This window comes from Heliconius melpomene, chromosome 15 (genome assembly GCF_056956725.1).
Source record: "Heliconius melpomene rosina isolate 202511_hmr_F chromosome 15, ASM5695672v1, whole genome shotgun sequence".
Taxonomy (NCBI): domain Eukaryota; kingdom Metazoa; phylum Arthropoda; class Insecta; order Lepidoptera; family Nymphalidae; genus Heliconius; species Heliconius melpomene.
In genome coordinates this window covers 8290112-8309536 of record NC_140403.1, presented here as the reverse complement: position 1 = coordinate 8309536, position 19425 = coordinate 8290112, and the positions used below count along the sequence as shown (strand labels likewise).

Below are 19425 nucleotides of genomic sequence, written 5' to 3'. Positions count from 1 at the left end.
AAGCCAACACGCCATACTTAAAATGTGTAAAAGGCGGCAAAACGGAAATCAATAATATATTTTTACTGTAAAATATTTATTTTTCTATTTAACATTACAGTTATGAAATAAAACTGTATAATTAATGACAATAATAATCAATATTATTTTATGAGATTGGGAGCTAAATTTAAATATTTTCTTTATTAAAAGTTAGTATAATGTTAAATGACAATAACTATAATATACTATACCAAATTATCAACAAGTAACGTACGCTTTTGTTTGTGGTTATTGCAATAATAATAAAGATTAAGGAAAACAAATTCATTAAATTACTTTTTGCTAGATTTATTGAATTGTTTAATTACAAGATTTTCTAGGATATTGTTATATAATATTGTCTTTCGATTCAAATTGAGATTCACAACGAATTTAAATTTAAAGACCCATTTTGACTTTTATACGTGACTGGAAATATTGAAGACAAAAAAACCTGTAAAAAATTCTAAATAAGTAGGTACTATCTTCCGCTATATAAGAATATCATTTGAAAAAAGCTTTTAAAACAATTTCAGTAACTCAATTAAACGATTTGATAAAATACTATTTATATACGTGCGTATTAACACTATATTTAAAAAACGCTTATTTAAAAACAAACAAATGCAATTTGTGCATTTAATAAATTACTTAAATCAATAAAAGATTTATAGTAATTAGATTATTATATTTATTTATTTAAAGCATTTCAAAACCATATTATGAGATTATAGTCTACTATTACTACATTCATCTTAAATAAAAATGTATACAGTATTAATTTAAGATTTTAGTTACAAAATGAAATTGTAGATGGCGTTACAACGAAATAATTCAAGCTATCGTTTGGTTCAATCGGAAGCATAAATAACAGCGAATTAGGAACTCGGTTAAACGCGCCTTAAAGGTTGCGGGTTCGAATCCTACTTATTTTTTGATGTAATATTGTACTTGATTGTACAAAATTACTCTATCTATCTTTCATTTCCAATTTCTATTTTCTATAATTAATATTTATAAATTATAATAAAATTCTGATTTCTGATCGAGAGTTGATGAGATCTACTGTTTATGTTGAGTTTAAAATTATCAATTATTATTGTTTCATTTCGAACTATTTGTAAACTGATGCGGTGAGGAGCATTTTGCACGCTATTGCCCACGCGCACTGGAAGAACCTGCCACCTGCGTAAACTGTGGTGGCCCACATCCGGCGAACACACCTCTTGCCCCCAGATTAAGAGAGAGCTGCGGAACAGGAAGGCGGGTACCGTTGCCATTACCAGAGCTACCAAACCACCACCGTCTTCTATTCCGGTGGTAAATAACGAAGTCCCAGCTGATGCTCAGGCCCCTACACTTACGGCCGCTGCTAACCTTCCTACCGAGAGAGGTAGCAGGCCAGTAGGCGCAAGAAGAGCTGGGAAGAAGAGGATGAAAAAGCAAAAGACCAAACGGCGTTCCGATCCGCAACCTCTCCCTGCAGCAGCAGCCACGGCAGCCGCTCGCCTAAGCAGACCACAACAAGCCCGCGCCATTACGATCGACAGGGCTATCGACACCCTCAAGGAGGTCCTTTTAGCCTTGAAGAGAGATCGAGACCCTGTCGAAGCAGTACTTTGGGGCATGACGCGCCTCCTTCAAGATGGCTGAAACTCGAGTCATATTTTGGAACGCCGCCGGCCTGAAAGGAAGACATCATTTCCTCCGTCTCCTTCTCAGCAACAAAATATAGATGTGGCTCTCATCAATGAGAACCATCTCCGCAAGCAAGACAACCTCAACCTACCAGGTTACCACATTATCCGCCAAGACGTAGCGATGGGTTTTCCATTTAGAGGTCTACTTGTCGCAGTAAGACGTAACATCACCCTGGAACGACTTGGGGTTTTGGTTTGGCACCCAAGTGCTGCTCAAGTCACTGGGGGTTGAGGTCTACCAAGGTGACTGAGAACTGCGTCTATACGTAGTGTAACGTCCACCATCCACCACTCTGTCAACAACGGAAGTCAACGGATGATAAATAGTACCATCCCCACTATCGCAGCGGGTGACTGGAACTCTCACCACCCAGCCTGGAGATGCCACAACACTTGCCGAAATGGAAGTAAGCTCTTCGAGGACGCCGAAAAGCATGGGTTAGTGGTGGAAGGACTAGATGAACCAACCCACTACGCTCATAACCGCACCCACCTCCCCAGTACTATAGATCTAGTGGTGCATACTGCATAGAGGACTGGATACCAAACCAGTTCTGACCACTTACCAGTTTTGGTCAAAATTCCACGGAACGTCCCGTTTCGGCTGCACGTCTACCTACGAGAAGGTTCATACATTGGCCCCTCTTCGAAGCCTTAATGAATGAAAGAACACCGCCGCGCTCTGAACCGCTGAACGACTTTCCCGACCGACCTTATTGACCGACTGGTGACGGATATCACGGTGACGATGCAGGAAGTAATAGTGGAAGCTACTGCACCCCCTCGCATTCGAAGACTCCCACCGACCCCGAGGCGAATTAAGGCCCTTATTGAAAAGAAAAGGAAGACGCGCATTGAGTGGCAAAGGACACGAGAGCTGGCTACCAAAACCAAGCTAAATGGCATGATCGAGCGCATTCGCTTGGAGCTGGAGTCGGCCGCCGCAGACTCCTGGGAAGCGAGGATTGATGAGGCCAGTGAAGATCAGCCTTCCTTGAATAGATTGTGCCGCCAGCTCACAAAGAAGGCTCCGCCGCTCCGACCACTCTATCACCCTGACGGCACGTTGCGATATGACTCCCAGGATAGGGCCAACATATTGGCAGACCACCTGGAGGGTAAATTCCAACCCAACCCAAGCCAGCGCCCCGAGCGCCACACCGTGAATGAGGACCAGGTGCTACACCAACTGGATTCACCACCAACACCACTGCCGCCACCGCCATTTATGTCCCCGTCGAGCGTCAGTAGAGCCATTTCTTCGCTCCAACCGAGGAAGGCTCCAGGAATTGATGGTGTGACCAACGGCGCGCTGCGAGACCTCCTGTTACGGAGTATAACAGCATTGACCAGGCTCTACAACCCGATCCTGCGCCTGGGTTACTTCCCCCAGGCGTGGAAGGAAGGCCTGGTCGTTATGATCCCTAAACCAGGAAAGGACAGAAAACCGTCGGGCCATCGGCCCATCACTCTACTCAGAGCGATGACCACGTGGTAAATATTTTTTTGTTTCTGAAAAATTCAATCTACAAAATATAAATTTATTAATCTTATGCGTTATAAAGCAGACTCTTAAGTAACGAGGTCTGTCTCACTTTAATTAGATACTTTTATCGACATGATTTTATGAATAATAAATGTATAGCGATATAATATGCTATATATATCTAATGATATATGTATTGTATAAGCTAAGGTATATAAAATGGAAAAATAAAAGAAATATCACAATTAAGAAAATTTATTCAATAATTATTTCAGGTGTCATATAAAATTAATTATTAGGACTTAGAAGCCTATTTAAAAATACAAAATATTGTACAAAACTTTTATTATTATAGCTAAAATTAATTATCTAGACATTATTATTAGGACTAGATATTTAAGCCTCATCTCGTTATCTAATACAATAAAACTAAAAATATTTTATGAATATTGACAAAGTTAGAGAAACGAACTAGCAACCATTGCCATAGAATACAGGGCTAACTATTCACCTATCCAAATAATATATTTTCATAACATATAATTATTTTTTGCGCTAGCAACATCACTCTGGGTTTTAAATAAACACATTATATTAATTAGTATATAAATATATAACAAAAAATTAATTTTTGAGGTCATTGTAGAACAGTAGTAGGGAAACATGTGGCTGGTCTGTCCCGTTCCAGGGAATAATTTTATATCTAAACTAGCGGACGCGCGCATCTTCGCTAGCTTATTTAGGGGTGAATTCTAATAAACCATGAAACATGTGTTCAATGAAATATTTTTAAGAGTCGAAATTTCAAATTTTATAAAAATCGGTGGCGATTTGAAAATTGTTCCATACAAACTTTCAACCCCTTATTTGCACCTTTGAATTCTAGAAAACCATGAAACATGTGTTCAATTAAATACTTTTAAGAATCTGAATTTCAAATTTTATAAAAATTGGTGCCGATTAAAAAAAACGATACAAACTTTCAACCACTTAGTTGCACCCTTAGCGGGATAATTCTAGAAAACGATGAAACACGTATTCAATTAAATACTTTTAAAAATCTAAATTTCAAATTTTATAAAAATCGGTGCCGATTTCAAATTTTTTCCATGCAAACTTACAACCCCTATTTCACCCCTTTAGGGTTAGAATTTTTTAAAATGTCCAGATTACGAAAGTAAACATCTGTCCAAATTCCACGTTTCTACGCACAGCGGTTACGGCTGTGCGAGCGTCTTACCTCAGTCAGTGAGGACAAGTCCTTTTATATATATAGATAATTTTAATTTCTTTGCTATATAAGACATAGTGCAGCGCTAATTATAGAAACTCAACTAGCAATGTCTTGAAAATTAAGCAGAAAGTAGGGAATGGAATGTCTTAACTAGTGTTAAGAGGTAGGTTCCGTATGAAGCTGCTATTAATATATTGAAAAAAAGGGATAATTGGTTACTGATTTCTTTATTATGTATATTTGATAAGTAAAACTTTCATACGATTATTACAATATAAAATTAAAAACATATTTTTTTAATAGTATTTTTTGGTATTGTTATTAATAACATTAATTATATATTAATAATTGCTTATATCACATTACTTAGTGATAACTTAATGTACTAACTTGTCATTAAATTAATAGAGAAACTTTGGAATGTAGATTAATTAGTCTAATCTTGCTTAATTATTTAAAATTAAATTAATAAAAAAGTCTTTAATTCCAAGTAAAATAAAATGTTTTGGTTATACACTTAAATTTGATGCCATCGTGGTTCAGTGGCACTTCTGACTGAAAACGTGACGTCTTAATAATAGAGTGTGGGGAACGGAGTGTTCCTTTTGCCTGCGTGTATGCAGGATAAAACATAAAGCTTATGGAAATTGTTATGTTCCCGCTTATAAATTTTAAAATATCTAATATGAATATTATCTCAACCTATATTGTGACTCAGTGGCAGTGCTTACACTGTGGTTGTAGATTCATGGTTCATTTCCCTTTTTATTTCTCTGCTCTGTTAAAACAAACGGTGGCGCGGCGTTGGGCTCCGTCACTCAACACAAATGTCAAAACCATAGTGTCTTGTAACTATCGACGGTCCCTACGTATAAAAAACGGAGATTTCAAAAGAGAAGGTTTACATATTAACGGAAATTAAGTAAATCTTGCCTTTAAAAATAAAATAAAATTAAAGACATAGTGAGACATTTCGGGACGGTGTGTCTTAACACTAGGTTTTCTCTGTCTGCCCTGCTAAATGCAGGATACAGAGTGAAGCTGATTTATTTAATTTGATTTCATTTTTTTTTATTAAAACACCTTTATTGACATGTCCGCTTATTCGAAAAAACCGTTGCCATATTCTAAATTATATACATATGTATATTATATTAAAAACAAAAACAATTAAAAGAAAACTAACACATTAAAACATTCACAATTTACTTTTAACCGGAGTATATTCGTCGAAGGCCATATTGGATAATGCAAATATATTATCTGGATCGAGGGCTCGCTTGGCCGCCATTAAAAGGCTCACTCCGGCCGTACTTACGGTATCTTTGTACCATTTCTTGCGAAGTTTACCTACGCCGTGGTGGTGGGATATTGAACCTGAAATTAATTTTATTTATATAGCTCACATTATATCTAGCATGGAGGGCATTGCGTGTTGAGTGGCCTGTCAATGCGACGCTTTGCCTCGATACCAGAGCGATTAAATATTTCATTGTCTCGAGTAGGAATCGAACCCACAATCGGTCGCGTTTATATTCAAACGCTTGGGCCACTGAATTGCCGACTACTACTCTTTTGCGAAAACTCGTGCGTAATTGTATGTACTAAATACACAGGTTCAAGTTGTTATACAAATTAATATCAGATTTTTATAACATATGTTTCAAAAACTTTAATCACTATGTATTTTTAACCTTTCTCAAAATTATTTTCACATTTCGACTTCTAAACGTGGTGGTGCAGTGCGTTGTGCCACCACGTTTAGAAGCAGATACAAGCATGTACGTTGTGAGTTCTATCTCCCCTCGAAATAATGAAATATTTATTATTTTCATTTCCCTGCTCTGGTCACAATATCTCAAAAAAAGTCAGAAAGTGGGGAACGGAATATATTAACACTAGGTTCCCTCAGTCTACCATAATATATGTGGGATACCTTTGTGGCTATTAGTATCTTGGTAATGATCCTTAAAATAATAAATAATAAAGTCAACTTACCACCACAAGCTATGATCTCGTCGCGAGCCGCTTCCTCTATCTGCTCGTACACGTGCACGGGGTCACTGAACCCCACCGTCTTGAAACCGAAATAGAAATATATACAGCAGCCTGCGTCGTATCTGTAAAATATTAATTATTTTTAAAATGTAAATTAGTTTATAACATAAAAAGCAGTATTAATAAACTGACTTGCATACATGTTTTTTAATCATAATCAGCTGTTTTGTGCTTTGCCATAAGTTTAATTAGCACAGTAAACACACACACAAAACAACAAAAAGAAATAAACAAACATACGTCTGCGTAAGTCTACAAGATATGAGATAGTGTCGTATATCTCTCGCCTCGCACTCGCGGCGGACGCGCGCCTTGGTCGCCGCACAGAGTACCAGCGCGCGCTCCCACGACACCGACGTCTCGAAGGATTCCGCTACTACGTCGCATTCTAAGGCTAAGTCCTGTAATATAAATAAAAGATAAGAAACAGACAGACGGGCAGACAGACAACAAAGTAATCTTATCCTTAACAGGGTTCTTCCTTATAAGAGTTCCTTTTTCCTTAACAGGTACGGAACCCAAAATATAAAAGAATAATAATAATACTCTTTATTATACACCCGTAAAGAAAACAACAATTAAATAGGTAAAAGAAAAAAATAAAATAAAAAGAAAAACCGACTTCAACCACAAACTAAAAAGTAAAAAATAATTTTACAAACATTTTATAAATTTGAAGTCGGTACCAAATAAAACAAACAGGCTTAGTAATTTGATATTATAGTAAGGTTGATGTAGCATTAGCTTTATTATTTTCTACAAACCCATAAAAAACAAACAAATCACTTACCCTAACATAAGCGATAACAAACGTCAACGTATAACCAATTTCTCCGTTCTTAGCTCCCCCGGGGACTCCCCCATACTTTGCAGCTATCGCATTAAGTGTTCTCTCACTCTCACTGACACTTGCCACAGTTCCCTCCATCAGGAGTGTCACGACACAGAGTTTTAAAGGGTCGAAGCCCTTGATTTTAGTAATATAAAACCGTTTTAAGCCGTCTAGGAGCACTCCGCCCCACGATTGTTCCATTTTGAGGGCGTGCCCGAATCGAAACTGTAAATTCATAGAAAAGAACATTTTAAACATGCTTTTTCTTCTTAATTCACAAATCAGTGACTTTTAACTTCGTTTTATATTTTCTTTTTACAATAATATATAAAATATAACTTTAAAGGTAAAAAATCAAATGATTACGTTATTCTTCCATTACTTGGATCAATTAGAATATGTTTAGTATTTGTTTATTGGAGTAATAATAATTTAATCTTTAATAATTAATTTAAAACTAACTTTTTATGTTATAATAGAGTAGTAAAGTGTTGTCAATATTAAAATAAAGTTTTTAATAAATAACAGTACGCTAACACAAGTACATGACTGTTCTGTTATGAATGTACTAAAAGGAAAGTCCAAAATTCACGATGACGTTATTTTACCTTTACATAACATTCAATATTTGTCTAAACAAAGACAAAATTTACAAAAACACAAAAATAAAGGCATACCTGTTCATTGTCCATAAGGCGTATACTAGAAGGTTGAAGTCTCTGCCTAGCTACTTCCCTTTCAAAATGAAAACCTGACTCCCAGTCGGGGAACACCAGCGATCCGTAACGCACTAGTGGCGGTAATGGACGGATTTTTAATGTTACCTGAAATTACATTAAATAAATAAATCAATAAGCTACACGCTGAATCACGCTTATAGCAGGGTAGCTTCAAGGAACCTGGCAAGTGTTAAGACACTCCGTTCGTCACTGTCCGTAAAAATTTCGAGACATTTTATATGGTAAGTGACGGAACTTAACGCCGTTCTTTGTCTTATTGTAAAAACAAGGAAATTAAAATATAAAACATTTCATTCCCAAGCTGTTAATCAAACCCACAACTGCCGCGTAGAAAGTAGCACGCTTGTGCCACTGCGCCACGAAAGCCTCGAATTATATTAATTAAGTACAGTATAAAATTTACTTTTAATAAACTATTCATATAACATGGGTAGCTTTACAAACCAATAGTTTGAATAAGCTATTAGCGCCTACAAATATATTGGGAGCAAATAATATTTATTACACTTTAGTATATTAGATTTGTAGACGCTTATAATTTATCAATTTAGAGGTGTTTGGCAGGAGGGTTGAAGCCATTAAATGTCTGGCAATGGACAACGTCATTTCTCAAGTTCAAGCTCATTAATACTCGACAAGTTCATTAATATTTTTCCTTAGAAAATATAAAAAAATGCAGCGTTTAAATTTAACGAAAGTTAGATACTATTTATTGAATCTTAGTTACCTAATAAATGCCAAAGTAAATACCACCCAAATATTATACAACACAATGTCATAAAATTTTTCAGATTAGTAAATAAATGTGAAAATGTCTGGCCGTCGTGGCACAGCGGCACAAGTGTGAGTTCAATTGTAGTAAGTCGTAAGTAATAGTAAGTCTATTTATTAATTCCTTGCTCTGGCACCAAAGCAAAAGCCCGGCGTTGAGTTCCGCCACCCAACTCTCCCCGAAAAATTCGACGAAAAGTGCCTAGCGGAGTACTTTAATTGTTTTAATTAATTAATTAATATATAATATAAGTGATGTTATATATATAAAATATAAATACAAGATCACTCCAAAAATATGAGGTATCAAGCTGAAATTAGCTAAGCTTGAATTTGTCCGTCTGTCTTCGATGCGAACTTTTGCCAAGAATAAAATTCAATTCACAAGAACCAAATGATAGCGCGATTCAGAGTAGTACAACGCCATCTAGTTTTGTAGACGGAAACTTTGTATTATGTGTCGAAGCGAATATAATATTTTTTTTATTATTTTTTGTATTATCTATACTTATAATAAAATCGTAAGAGGGTCGGTGTCTGTACTTTGAAGATATTTAAAAAAAAATGTAATTGGGAACTTTTACTAACTTAATAGAACGCAAAACAATGATTTTTAAAATTTTTGTGTTTGTGCGTTTGTGATTTGTTGTGTGTTTAAGTCTCGTCGTGACTTAAACGATTTAGATGCGGTTTTCACTATTGGATTCTGGCAAGCTTCCGAAAACATATAGGTGTATTTTATTATAATCGGTTCATAAATAAAAAAGTTATGTCAATTTATAGTATTTAGTTCGACAAATTTGCTAATTGCCGTAATAGTTATTTTATACAACTGTTTTACTGAATTGACTGAATCTTTAGTTTTCAATTTCTTTATTAATATTTCTATTTCAAATATTTAATATAGTAAGGAAGCAAAGCGCGGCGTTGAGCTCCGCCATTCATCACGTTATGCCTGAATTCAGCAGAAAGTGAAATTCCCTCTGCCTATTCTGCCACGTCCAGTATATAGTGTGTATCTAAATTAAACTTTAATAATAAACATTACCTCAGTCACAACACCCAGACACCCCTCAGATCCCATAACCACGTGCTCCCACTCGGGCCCGCAGGATATTCGAGGTACCCGACAACTTTTCTCTATTACACCACTAGGAGTAACTACCTGAAAATAATCGTCAAAAATTAAATCAGCTTCACACTGTATCCCTCACACAGCAAGGTAGGAAGAGGGAACCTAGTGTTAAGACACTCCGTTCCTCACTTTCCGCCTAATTTTGGAAGCATTACGTGTTGAGTGGAGGAAATCAATAATTTTTAATATTTTAAATTTAATTTTATTAAGTTTTCTCAACAGTACCTATTTTTTATAGATTTATTGTTTATGTTTATGAAAATGCTACTATCAAAACACTTACTTTATAAATATAAATGTTTCTTTAAAATATATGAGCGCCTCACAAATATCTCGCTCACGATTGCATTTTTTGCTTCACGCTATATTCCGTATATAGCAGGATAGATCTAGTGTTAAGACACTCTATTTCCCAAATACTTCTCAATTTTCAAGATCGAAACTCAGAACCAGAAATATAAATAATAGATTCCTCCAGTAGAAGTCGAATCGACAAGCGTCTCGACCGTATTTGCCACTAATACCAACTCACTTTAGTCTGTACCACGAGATCTTCAATATTGCCATACGTGTTCTTCTTCATACCACTGGCCCTGGTCGCGACCCACCCGCCCAAGGTTGAAAACTCAAAGGAATCTGGCTCATGGCCGACCGTGAACCCTCGAGCTCTCATCTCTCTCTCCAAATCTTGGCCTACTATACCGGACTGAAATTGAAAATGAAATTTATTTATTTAATTGGGATATTTAATTGGGTTAAATTTTGTTCATATTTATTTACAATATGTTTATCACCTGGGGTATTTTTAAGCCTTCATGCTTTATCCCGCACATAGCAAGATTAGTAAGAGTAACCTCGGAATCGAGTGTTAGATTGTTACTCAGGGGAATGAAATATTCAATGTTTTCATTTCTTCGCGTTGAATTCCGGTATTTAACACGCAATACCTTCAGAAATGGAGAACGAAGAGTCTTAATAATAGGTTCCCTCTGCCTACCCTACTATAAGCAAGATACAGCATTAAAGTTTTTTTTTAAAATACCTGTACTTTCGCCAACAACTGATCTTTATCCAACCACAAGATAGAATTCATATCGCTAGTGTCCAATACCAGAATGGGTCGCGGTTCGTTCTCGGGGCAAGTCACCGCGCCCGATACAGAAGTTCCGCCACCGAATGGAATGATCACGAAGTTGTATCTTGACGCACATTTTACTATTTGTTCTACCTAAAAAAGATTGAAGTGATTAGTAAGTTTAATGCAGAATTTGAGACATTTCATTTGAGACAAGCTATGCCTCCAGATTTCAACGGAAAGTGGGGAACGGAGTGTCTTAACACTAAACGGATTTAGATGAAATTTAACAGTAATATAAACTATATATCAGAATAAGATATAGGCTACAATTTATGTACAGATATAGCAATCAATTTAAGCGGGCGAAGCCGCGCGTGGGTCGCTAGTGTACAATATTTTTGCAACTTTATAAAACATAACTATAAAAAAATTACAAATATAAACACTCACTTCCTCATGGCTCGTTGGCCAGATAACTCCATCAGGTATTCTTGGGAAGCTGTTCTGCCGCAAATGATAGATATCCTTTAAGGTTTGTCCATGTGCCCTTATCAGTCTGTCCATACCATCAGTACTGACTGGTGCTATACTTTCAAGTTCTTGTTTAATATTATTTGGCAATTGACTTTCTGGGAACGATGTCGGTAACGTTGGAATTTTTGGCTCTTTCCCTATTTCTACGTCGAAATGTTCCTTTATCCATTCTTGAGCGTGCGGCAAGAATTTGCCTGATAGTAAATATCTGAAATAAATGTGACATCATTTTTAAAAATCATATATTTTAATTGAATATTTTTAAAAAAATTAAACACTGTTTTTTAGCTTCACGCTGTGCCCCGAATATCACTTAAAGGGAAGAGAAAGCCTTTCGCCTTTCTACAGAAAGTGAACATTGCTGTACTCAACGCTGCATTGTTTTATATGCAAGAAAAGGTTAATTCCAATAGAGTGTGGTTTAGTATATTCCATGTATAAAGCAGTAAAGGCATAGATTATTTTATTATTTTAGTCAGTATTTCAAGAAGATTCAAAGTCATATAAAAATCTAAAAATAGTTTATTATAATTTACTTGAACCAAAATAGCCTAAGGTATCTATGCTATCTAAAAAATAAAAATTGAATCGATGATATTTTAGTAGGCTAAAGCATCGAAAAGCAAACAAGTCATTTGATAGACAGATGAAATTTTCCTTAACATTTTGCAAAATCTAAACTAGGTTACTGTTTCACTCTTAATTTAACACGCCTGACTCAAAGCAACATTTAAATAATAATAGCTTAAAATATTCGTAACTATATGTTCTAAGATAGAGGCCATAGTGGCGCAGGTGCACATGTTGTGGGTTCGATTCACATTGAGGGGAATAATTATATGTATTATTTTAATTTGTTCGCTCTGGTAACAAGGTGAAGCGCGGCGTTGAGTTCCGCTGTTCAACATGCTATGCCTCGATAATTACGCGGAAAGTGGTGGAACGAAAGTGTCTTACTGGAAACCTAGAGTCTTAACACTGGATTTCCATGTTCCCTTTTTCTACCCTGTTACGTATATCTTTATAATACTAATAGCGTATAAGTAATGCTTTAAAACTAATAGCCATAAGTTTTTCTTGTATTGATTTTAAGCTTATATTCTCGTAAAATACTATACTTTTTATTTAACGCCAAAGACATGGGTGCATCTATTATTCACTCCATACTGTGCTACATATGCGTAATCAATAAAGAATGAAAATAATGAATGATATCAATGATTGAATGAATGAATTGCTCTCTTCGTTTTAGTGAGAGAAAGAAATTAAAGACAAATCATTTTACTTACTACTTTCGCTCAAGAACACTACTTAAACAGAGGATCGAAAAGCTTTAAATATAAAAATATTTTTCCAAGAGGTGCTCTTGCAACTTATGATGATTTTCTTATTGCATATCATGATCTAAATTTTAGATTACTACTTTTCAAGGAATAAAATACAAGATTTTTTAGCCATACCACACATAGAGTAGGCAAGGGGAATCTGGGAGTTCAGTGTTAAGACATTCCGTTCCCATTAAGACACCCCCGTTTTCCGCTTTCCGTCGAATTCTGGAGGCATTGCGTGTTAGGTGGCGGAACTTAACGGCGCTCTTTTTACCTCGTTACTTAATATTTATTTCCCTCGAGTCAAACCCACAAATTATCGCGTCTACTCCCAAAAGACTTAAAAACCAAGCCCTACAAATTATCCAAAATAAATTTAACATCAAATTCATAGATAATATCTAGATATTTTAAGTAAATTCCATCCAGACCCAAAAAGGAAGTCGCTACTTAGCCCGACCGCCCACGACCCGTGCAGAGATCCAGTCATATCTCGTTGACTCCACTCTCTTGTGACCCGTCTGATTGTTGCTTTGCAAATTGCTCGTGAATAGACAGACTATCATAATAATATGGCGAATTTGAAGCGTGCTTTAAATTTGAACTGGAAAGTAGCTGATTGCCATCGTAGAACACAAATTATCTTTATGTAGAATATTTATTTTATTTTAAAATTTATAACAAGTTTGTCAACTTTTATTATTTGACTTACAACCCTGAAATTGGTACGGAACCAACCCCTCCACCCCTTCTAATTGCACTTGTAAGAAGAAGAAGAAATACTTATAATTTTTATAGAGTGCAACCATTGAATATTCATAATTTTAATTTATTAAAAAGAAATGCTCGAAAAATAACCATGCGACTCCTTTATCTTATCAATATAAGTTGTAAGATAGTAATATCTTGTTATTTAAAATCAGTCGAGATTGTATAGTGTAGAATATAATAAATACATATGATAGTAAGAAACATCGATCGTCTAGATTAATGTAGGTACCTAATATTTTGGTTATATTTTTACCCTATACACATAGCAGGGTAGGCAGAGGAGAATAGAGCCCAATTTTCGAGACATTACTTGTTGAGTGGCGAAACTTAACGCCACGTATTGTATATTACAGAGAGAGAATATAAAAATTAACTTCCTCTTAAAGTCTGACAGTTTTACGTAAATTCTCATTTTCTATTATATCAGGTTTTCAAATGAATTTGAAATTTACTTACCTATCTCCAGTGAAGCTAATTTTGTTGTCTATATTTCTAAACATAGAGTCCTTGTAGCCCCATCCATACCATTTGAGCAGTTCTTGCCTGTAAAAATCAATAACGGCCTATGAATTACACATTACTTAATAATAGGTCTAAGTTCATATGTAGAGCAAGATTATTTAAATATCTGACAAATCAATTGACGTTTAGCCTAGAGATATTATATTGATTATTCTTTTTAGCCTCACGCTGTATCCCGCATATGGCAGGTTAGGTAGAGGGCACCTGGGAACCTATTTCCTATTTTCTACCGAATTCTGGAGTCATTGCGAGTTCAATGGCGGAACTCAAAGCTGCTCTTTACCTCGTTACCAAAATATTAAATATTTCATTTCGCCGAGTGGGAATCGAACCCATAACATGTTGTGTTTACAGTCCACTACTGAAAATATGTCGCTCTATCTAGGATCTCCACGACGATAGGCTCAGAGCTATCTCATCATCAAAACACTGTTTACACTTAGATAATTCAAATCAAAATTAAAATTAAGAGGTTTTATATTAGATTTTTCCGATTTTTCAATAGCAATTTCAAATTTCAAATTACTCTATTTATTCCATTTTTCATCTTTTACTGTTATCGTGTATAGGGTCCAGATACAGTAAGTGCAGTACAATTTATAAGTAATTTTAATAATCGATGATAGGGAATGATGTTCATGAATCATAGAAGGATGCAATTCTTTAGAATACTTACTCTTACTCTCAACAACTACGATTCCTAAGATATCTATTGTATAAAAACATAAGTAAATATAAACATACAATAAAATATTTTACAAACATCTCATATTGCAATGCACATGTTTATAGACGATGTGCAAAGTAAATATTATTGTTTAATAACTAAATCCTTCCCAAATACATTTATGACTTCCAAGTGTGGCTTTCAAAATATATGAGTATAGACTATTCAACAGTATCTAATAATTAGAGAATTATTTATTTAGAAAACGTATAAAATTTTAAACTTTTTTTTTGTAAATTAATAATTTCAATATTTTTAGTTAGGCTCGTTTTAGATAGCATTTGTTATCGTAACAAATAGAAGGGCTATCAGTCACTTACACACTTCCTTATCGCAATATCTACCGTGACCCATATTTCTGTGAAAATTTGGACAAATGTATCACATCGCTGATAAAATTTGCTAAAAACGTATATTACTAATAAAAAATATATTTCTAGTTTTCAATATTATTTTTATTCATATTAATGTTTTCATTGCAAAATACAAAGGTAGCGCTCTACTGGCACGTTTCTAGCACGTTAAACAGAGTAATTTGTTACATTCTCTACTAAAACACATCGCACATAATAAAATACATGAATATAAGGAATTCTAAAAACATTAATATTATTATATATATATTAACGCCGTCGTTCCTAACACATGGCTATGAATATTCGGCAGAAAGTGGGGAAGTGGGGAACGGAGTGTCTTAACACTATTTAGGCCTATCCCGCCATGTACAGGATACAGCGTGAGGATGTACAAAAAACTATTACATAATATAAATAAAGAAAAATAAATAAAGGTTGTAATTATATTTAAATAATAGTAACTACAACTAACTGCACCAGATGGCAGATATAACAAATTGAGATAAACAATGCTTAGAAGCCATCAAGCCAACGTAAGATTATGTATAGGCACACTACGACTGTATTTACATTCGCTACGTTTTTTTTTGTTTTCCAGACATAGATTGGCATTGGCATGTTTTTAGCACTTAAACAACTATTGTGCAAATTATTTTATACATACACTATAATCATTTAAATTTTTTTCTATACTCTAATATGAAAAAAAAAAACTTATTTTATCCTTCCTTAATGGCGCAAAGGGGCAGTATCTTATCGCTGTCACAATCAATGGTTGTGAGTTCGATTCCTAGTAAAAAAATTAGTCTCGCTTTTTAAACTTGCCGCAATACAATGTGTAGAGCAGAAACTTATCGCTACGTTTTCTCTGCCCACCTTGCTATACCATAATAGATGCGTTAAAGTAAATCCTTATAATATTTGTACATGGTGTCATAAATGATTTTTGAGTTAAAGCTCAAAGTAGTCCCTCCAGGATAGCTTGTGCTCTTTTAAGCAACTTAAACATACAACTTAATCAAAATAGGCAGAGGGAATCTAGTATTAAGATATTAAGAATCTTTTGCCCACTTTCCGCCGAATTCTGGAGGTCAGTGACGGAATTCACCGCCACGCTTTGCCTTGCCACCAGAGCGACGTAATGAAAATATTAATTTAAATAAATATTTCATTTCCTCGAGTGGGGAATGAACCTATAACCAGTCGAGTTTACAGTCACACTTTGTGCCCCTGCGCCACGACTGGCCTCAATCTATAGAAATCGAAATCTATTGACTAATTGTTTATTTGAATCAAATGGTCATGTTTATAGTAGATTTAAATTTACAATACGAAAATATAAAACGATAATAAAAGTTATTGAAGTAACTTTATAACTTATTATTTATTAGTTAATGCTCAACATAATTATTCTCTTCAGCATCATCTGTCACCTTCGTAATGCAATTAAGACGTCTCTTACAACTTCATTTAGCACCTGAGTATATAACAAGTATAATACGTATAATAAGAGACGATCGGTGCAGGCGCAAAAGGATATGACTGTAGCGGGACGATTGTAGGTTCGATCTACACTCGAGGAAATGAATTGTTATTTTTTTATAATTTAATTTTTCCCAGATTCCCTCTGCCAACTCTGCTATATGCGGGATATAGCATGAAGGAAATTAAAAGAAATATTAGATGAACCCATGTATAAACAGTTTAAAATGAAATTTAACAAGGTGTAATTATCTAATTAATATCACAAGTGGCAAAATTTGCGTTGTTTGCAACGGACACTTTAACGAATATAGAATTATCGCGTTGCTATTTATTACATTTTTCACGTTTAATTTTTTTAGCCTCACACTAGATCTATATATATAAAATCGAAAGGTCACTCACTCATCACGAAATCTCAGAAATTACAAGTGCTAGGAATCTCAAATTTTGCATAGGAGTTATTTATAGGACGTAGGTACTCATGGAGACAGAAATTAATAAAAAAGTAGTTCACGCAAGCGAAGCCGCGGGCGGGCCGCTAGTTCTTCATATAGCTAAAAGGATAGAGAGAGAGAGAGAGAGAGAGGCTTATTTTTGGCCTACATACGTAGGTATGGATTAGTCTGTATATTTTAAAACTCTATGAATTATTGCTTTATGGACGTCTTTATATAAGTATGTAATTAAATATATGGTTTACTAAGAAATCATATTGTAATTTGACATTTTATTTTTACACTGTTTTCGTCCGTGCCGTCTCTGCAGATGGGGTCGGATATATAATGAAAGGGGAGACCGACCCTATCAATATAACACCCCTTATCAACCCTAAGTACGTGCGGCCTTGTTTTTAAATTTGTAATTCTTCTTATAATCTTTAAGGAGAGATCGATTTAATCGATTTTAATATTATAAGGTAAAACAGTGGTTTCGTATAATACTAGCGGCCCGCTCGCGGTTACACCCGCGTGAGCTATGTTATTATTAATTTCTGTCTCCATGACTATGTCCTAGTGACGTTTATGCAAAATTTGAGACTCCTAGCATTTGTAGTAACGAAGTTTCATACAAACTTTCGACCCCAAAAACAACCCCTTAGAATTCGAATATTGCAAATTCCCGTCTTAGCGAGCACCTACGTCCTATAAGTAACTCCTATGCAAAATTTGAGATTCCTAGCACTTGTAGTTTCTTAGATTTCGTGATGAGTGAGTGACCTTTCGATTTTTATATATATAGATAAGGGACGTGATCGTCCGTCGGTATACAAATTATTATCTTATTCAAGACAGGTAAATATATATACGGATGTTCATAGAAATTTCTCGTTCTTTATATGTTAGATCGAAGGTTTTTCGTTTTTGACAATAATTCCCAGTCACCACGCCATATCGCTCGTCTATACATACAGATAATCTGGGTATTGAGACCAGCCGTGGTGTAGGGGCACAAAGTGTAAAGGTAAACGCAACTGGTTCTACAGTTCGATCCCCAATCGAGAAAATGAAATATTTATTTAAATTAATATTTCCATTTCTGTGCTCTAGTGTTGAGGCAAAGCGCGGCGTTGAGTTTCGCCACTCACACACGCAACGTCTCAACACTAGGTTCCCTGTGCCTACCATTCTGTGTGAGAAAAAAATACAGTAGGTTCCTTCTAATTGACATGTTTTAATTGTCAATACACTTTTTTTGTTCAGGACTCGGTTTCATTATATTCATATTTTTTTATTTCTTATCTATATGTATAAGTCATTATTTTTTGGCGGTACAAATAAAGTGCTCTATAATTCCTAATGCTTTTTCCTTCATGTAGTAAATGATAAGAAATATAAAATTGAATGTTATCTACAACGATACGTGTGGATTAAGTATATGTATATTACGATGAACGATTGAGAGAAACGCATGTCTTTGTAAGCTTGTGTGATAATATGAATAAAAAAATATTATTATTGAATGATAAAATAAAAAAGATTTCAAGTATATTTTACACCGTATTTATCTCTAGATAAACTATTATAGCAACAAACATCGGAAACGTTAATATAAATTATATATTTCTTCACTATAACAAATTATATGTTTGGCGGGAAAATGGATCATCGTTTGTTTGATATAACGCTTCTGGCATTATTTGTTCTACTATTAAACACTTGGTATTTTTAGAAGAGCGCCTAGTTAATTATATCCTGAAAACTGGGACAGGTCACCCGGCATCGGATGTTAGTAATTAAATAACATGCACGTTACTTCCCTCGTATTAACCAAATAATATTTGCAAAAACATATTTAATTTTAATTGTTCATAAATACTGTTTATTGATTATTATTTTATATTTATGTAAATTAAGAAACAACCAACCTTCGTCTAGGAATTGCACTTTTAACTTTGATAACAGTGTCACTTCCTTCTGCACTATTTTTCATCCTATCACTGAAACTATTTGTTTTATTCCTCAGGGTTTCTTTTTCTATTTTTTTATTGTCGTCTTTAAGTTCTACAGTGGTTTTCATATTTGTTGTTACACCGTGTGACATTTTTACTTAAAGTCACGCACGATTATAGATTTGTGTTCACTAACATTTGCAGCGAATTTTATAAATCGCGCAGCTCGCCGCGCATGTCCTGAAATTTTATGTCGAT

The 19425-nt window shown here is 34.8% G+C and overlaps 1 protein-coding gene across 1 annotated transcript; it reads right to left on the bottom strand.

Annotated features, from left to right (window-relative positions):
• Nucleotides 1–5091: 5091 nt before the first annotated feature.
• Nucleotides 5092–19404, bottom strand: Agps (alkyldihydroxyacetonephosphate synthase). The gene is made up of 11 exons (XM_085198184.1): nt 19144–19404; nt 14145–14231; nt 11506–11797; nt 11020–11205; nt 10510–10683; nt 9891–10007; nt 8009–8155; nt 7290–7556; nt 6740–6900; nt 6440–6561; nt 5092–5818 (listed from the first exon to the last, which is right to left on the bottom strand). The coding sequence occupies exons 1-11, from the start codon at nt 19317–19319 to the stop codon at nt 5640–5642; spliced, it is 1908 nt and encodes a 635-aa protein (XP_085054310.1). The 5' UTR covers nt 19320–19404; the 3' UTR covers nt 5092–5639.
• Nucleotides 19405–19425: the final 21 nt, after the last annotated feature.

What these genes read in the sequence shown, in the direction of transcription:
- Agps (XM_085198184.1), bottom strand. Translation starts at nt 19,319, where the DNA reads ATGTCACACGGTGTAACAACAAATATGAAAACCACTGTAGAACTTAAA. An exon ending in AGTTGTTGGCGAAAGTACAG is followed by an intron (nt 10,684 to 11,019) that starts GTATTTTAAAAA and finishes TTTCAATTTCAG; the next exon opens with TCCGGTATAGTAGGCCAAGA. An exon ending in ATCTCGTGGTACAGACTAAA is followed by an intron (nt 10,008 to 10,509) that starts GTGAGTTGGTAT and finishes GATTATTTTCAG; the next exon opens with GTAGTTACTCCTAGTGGTGT.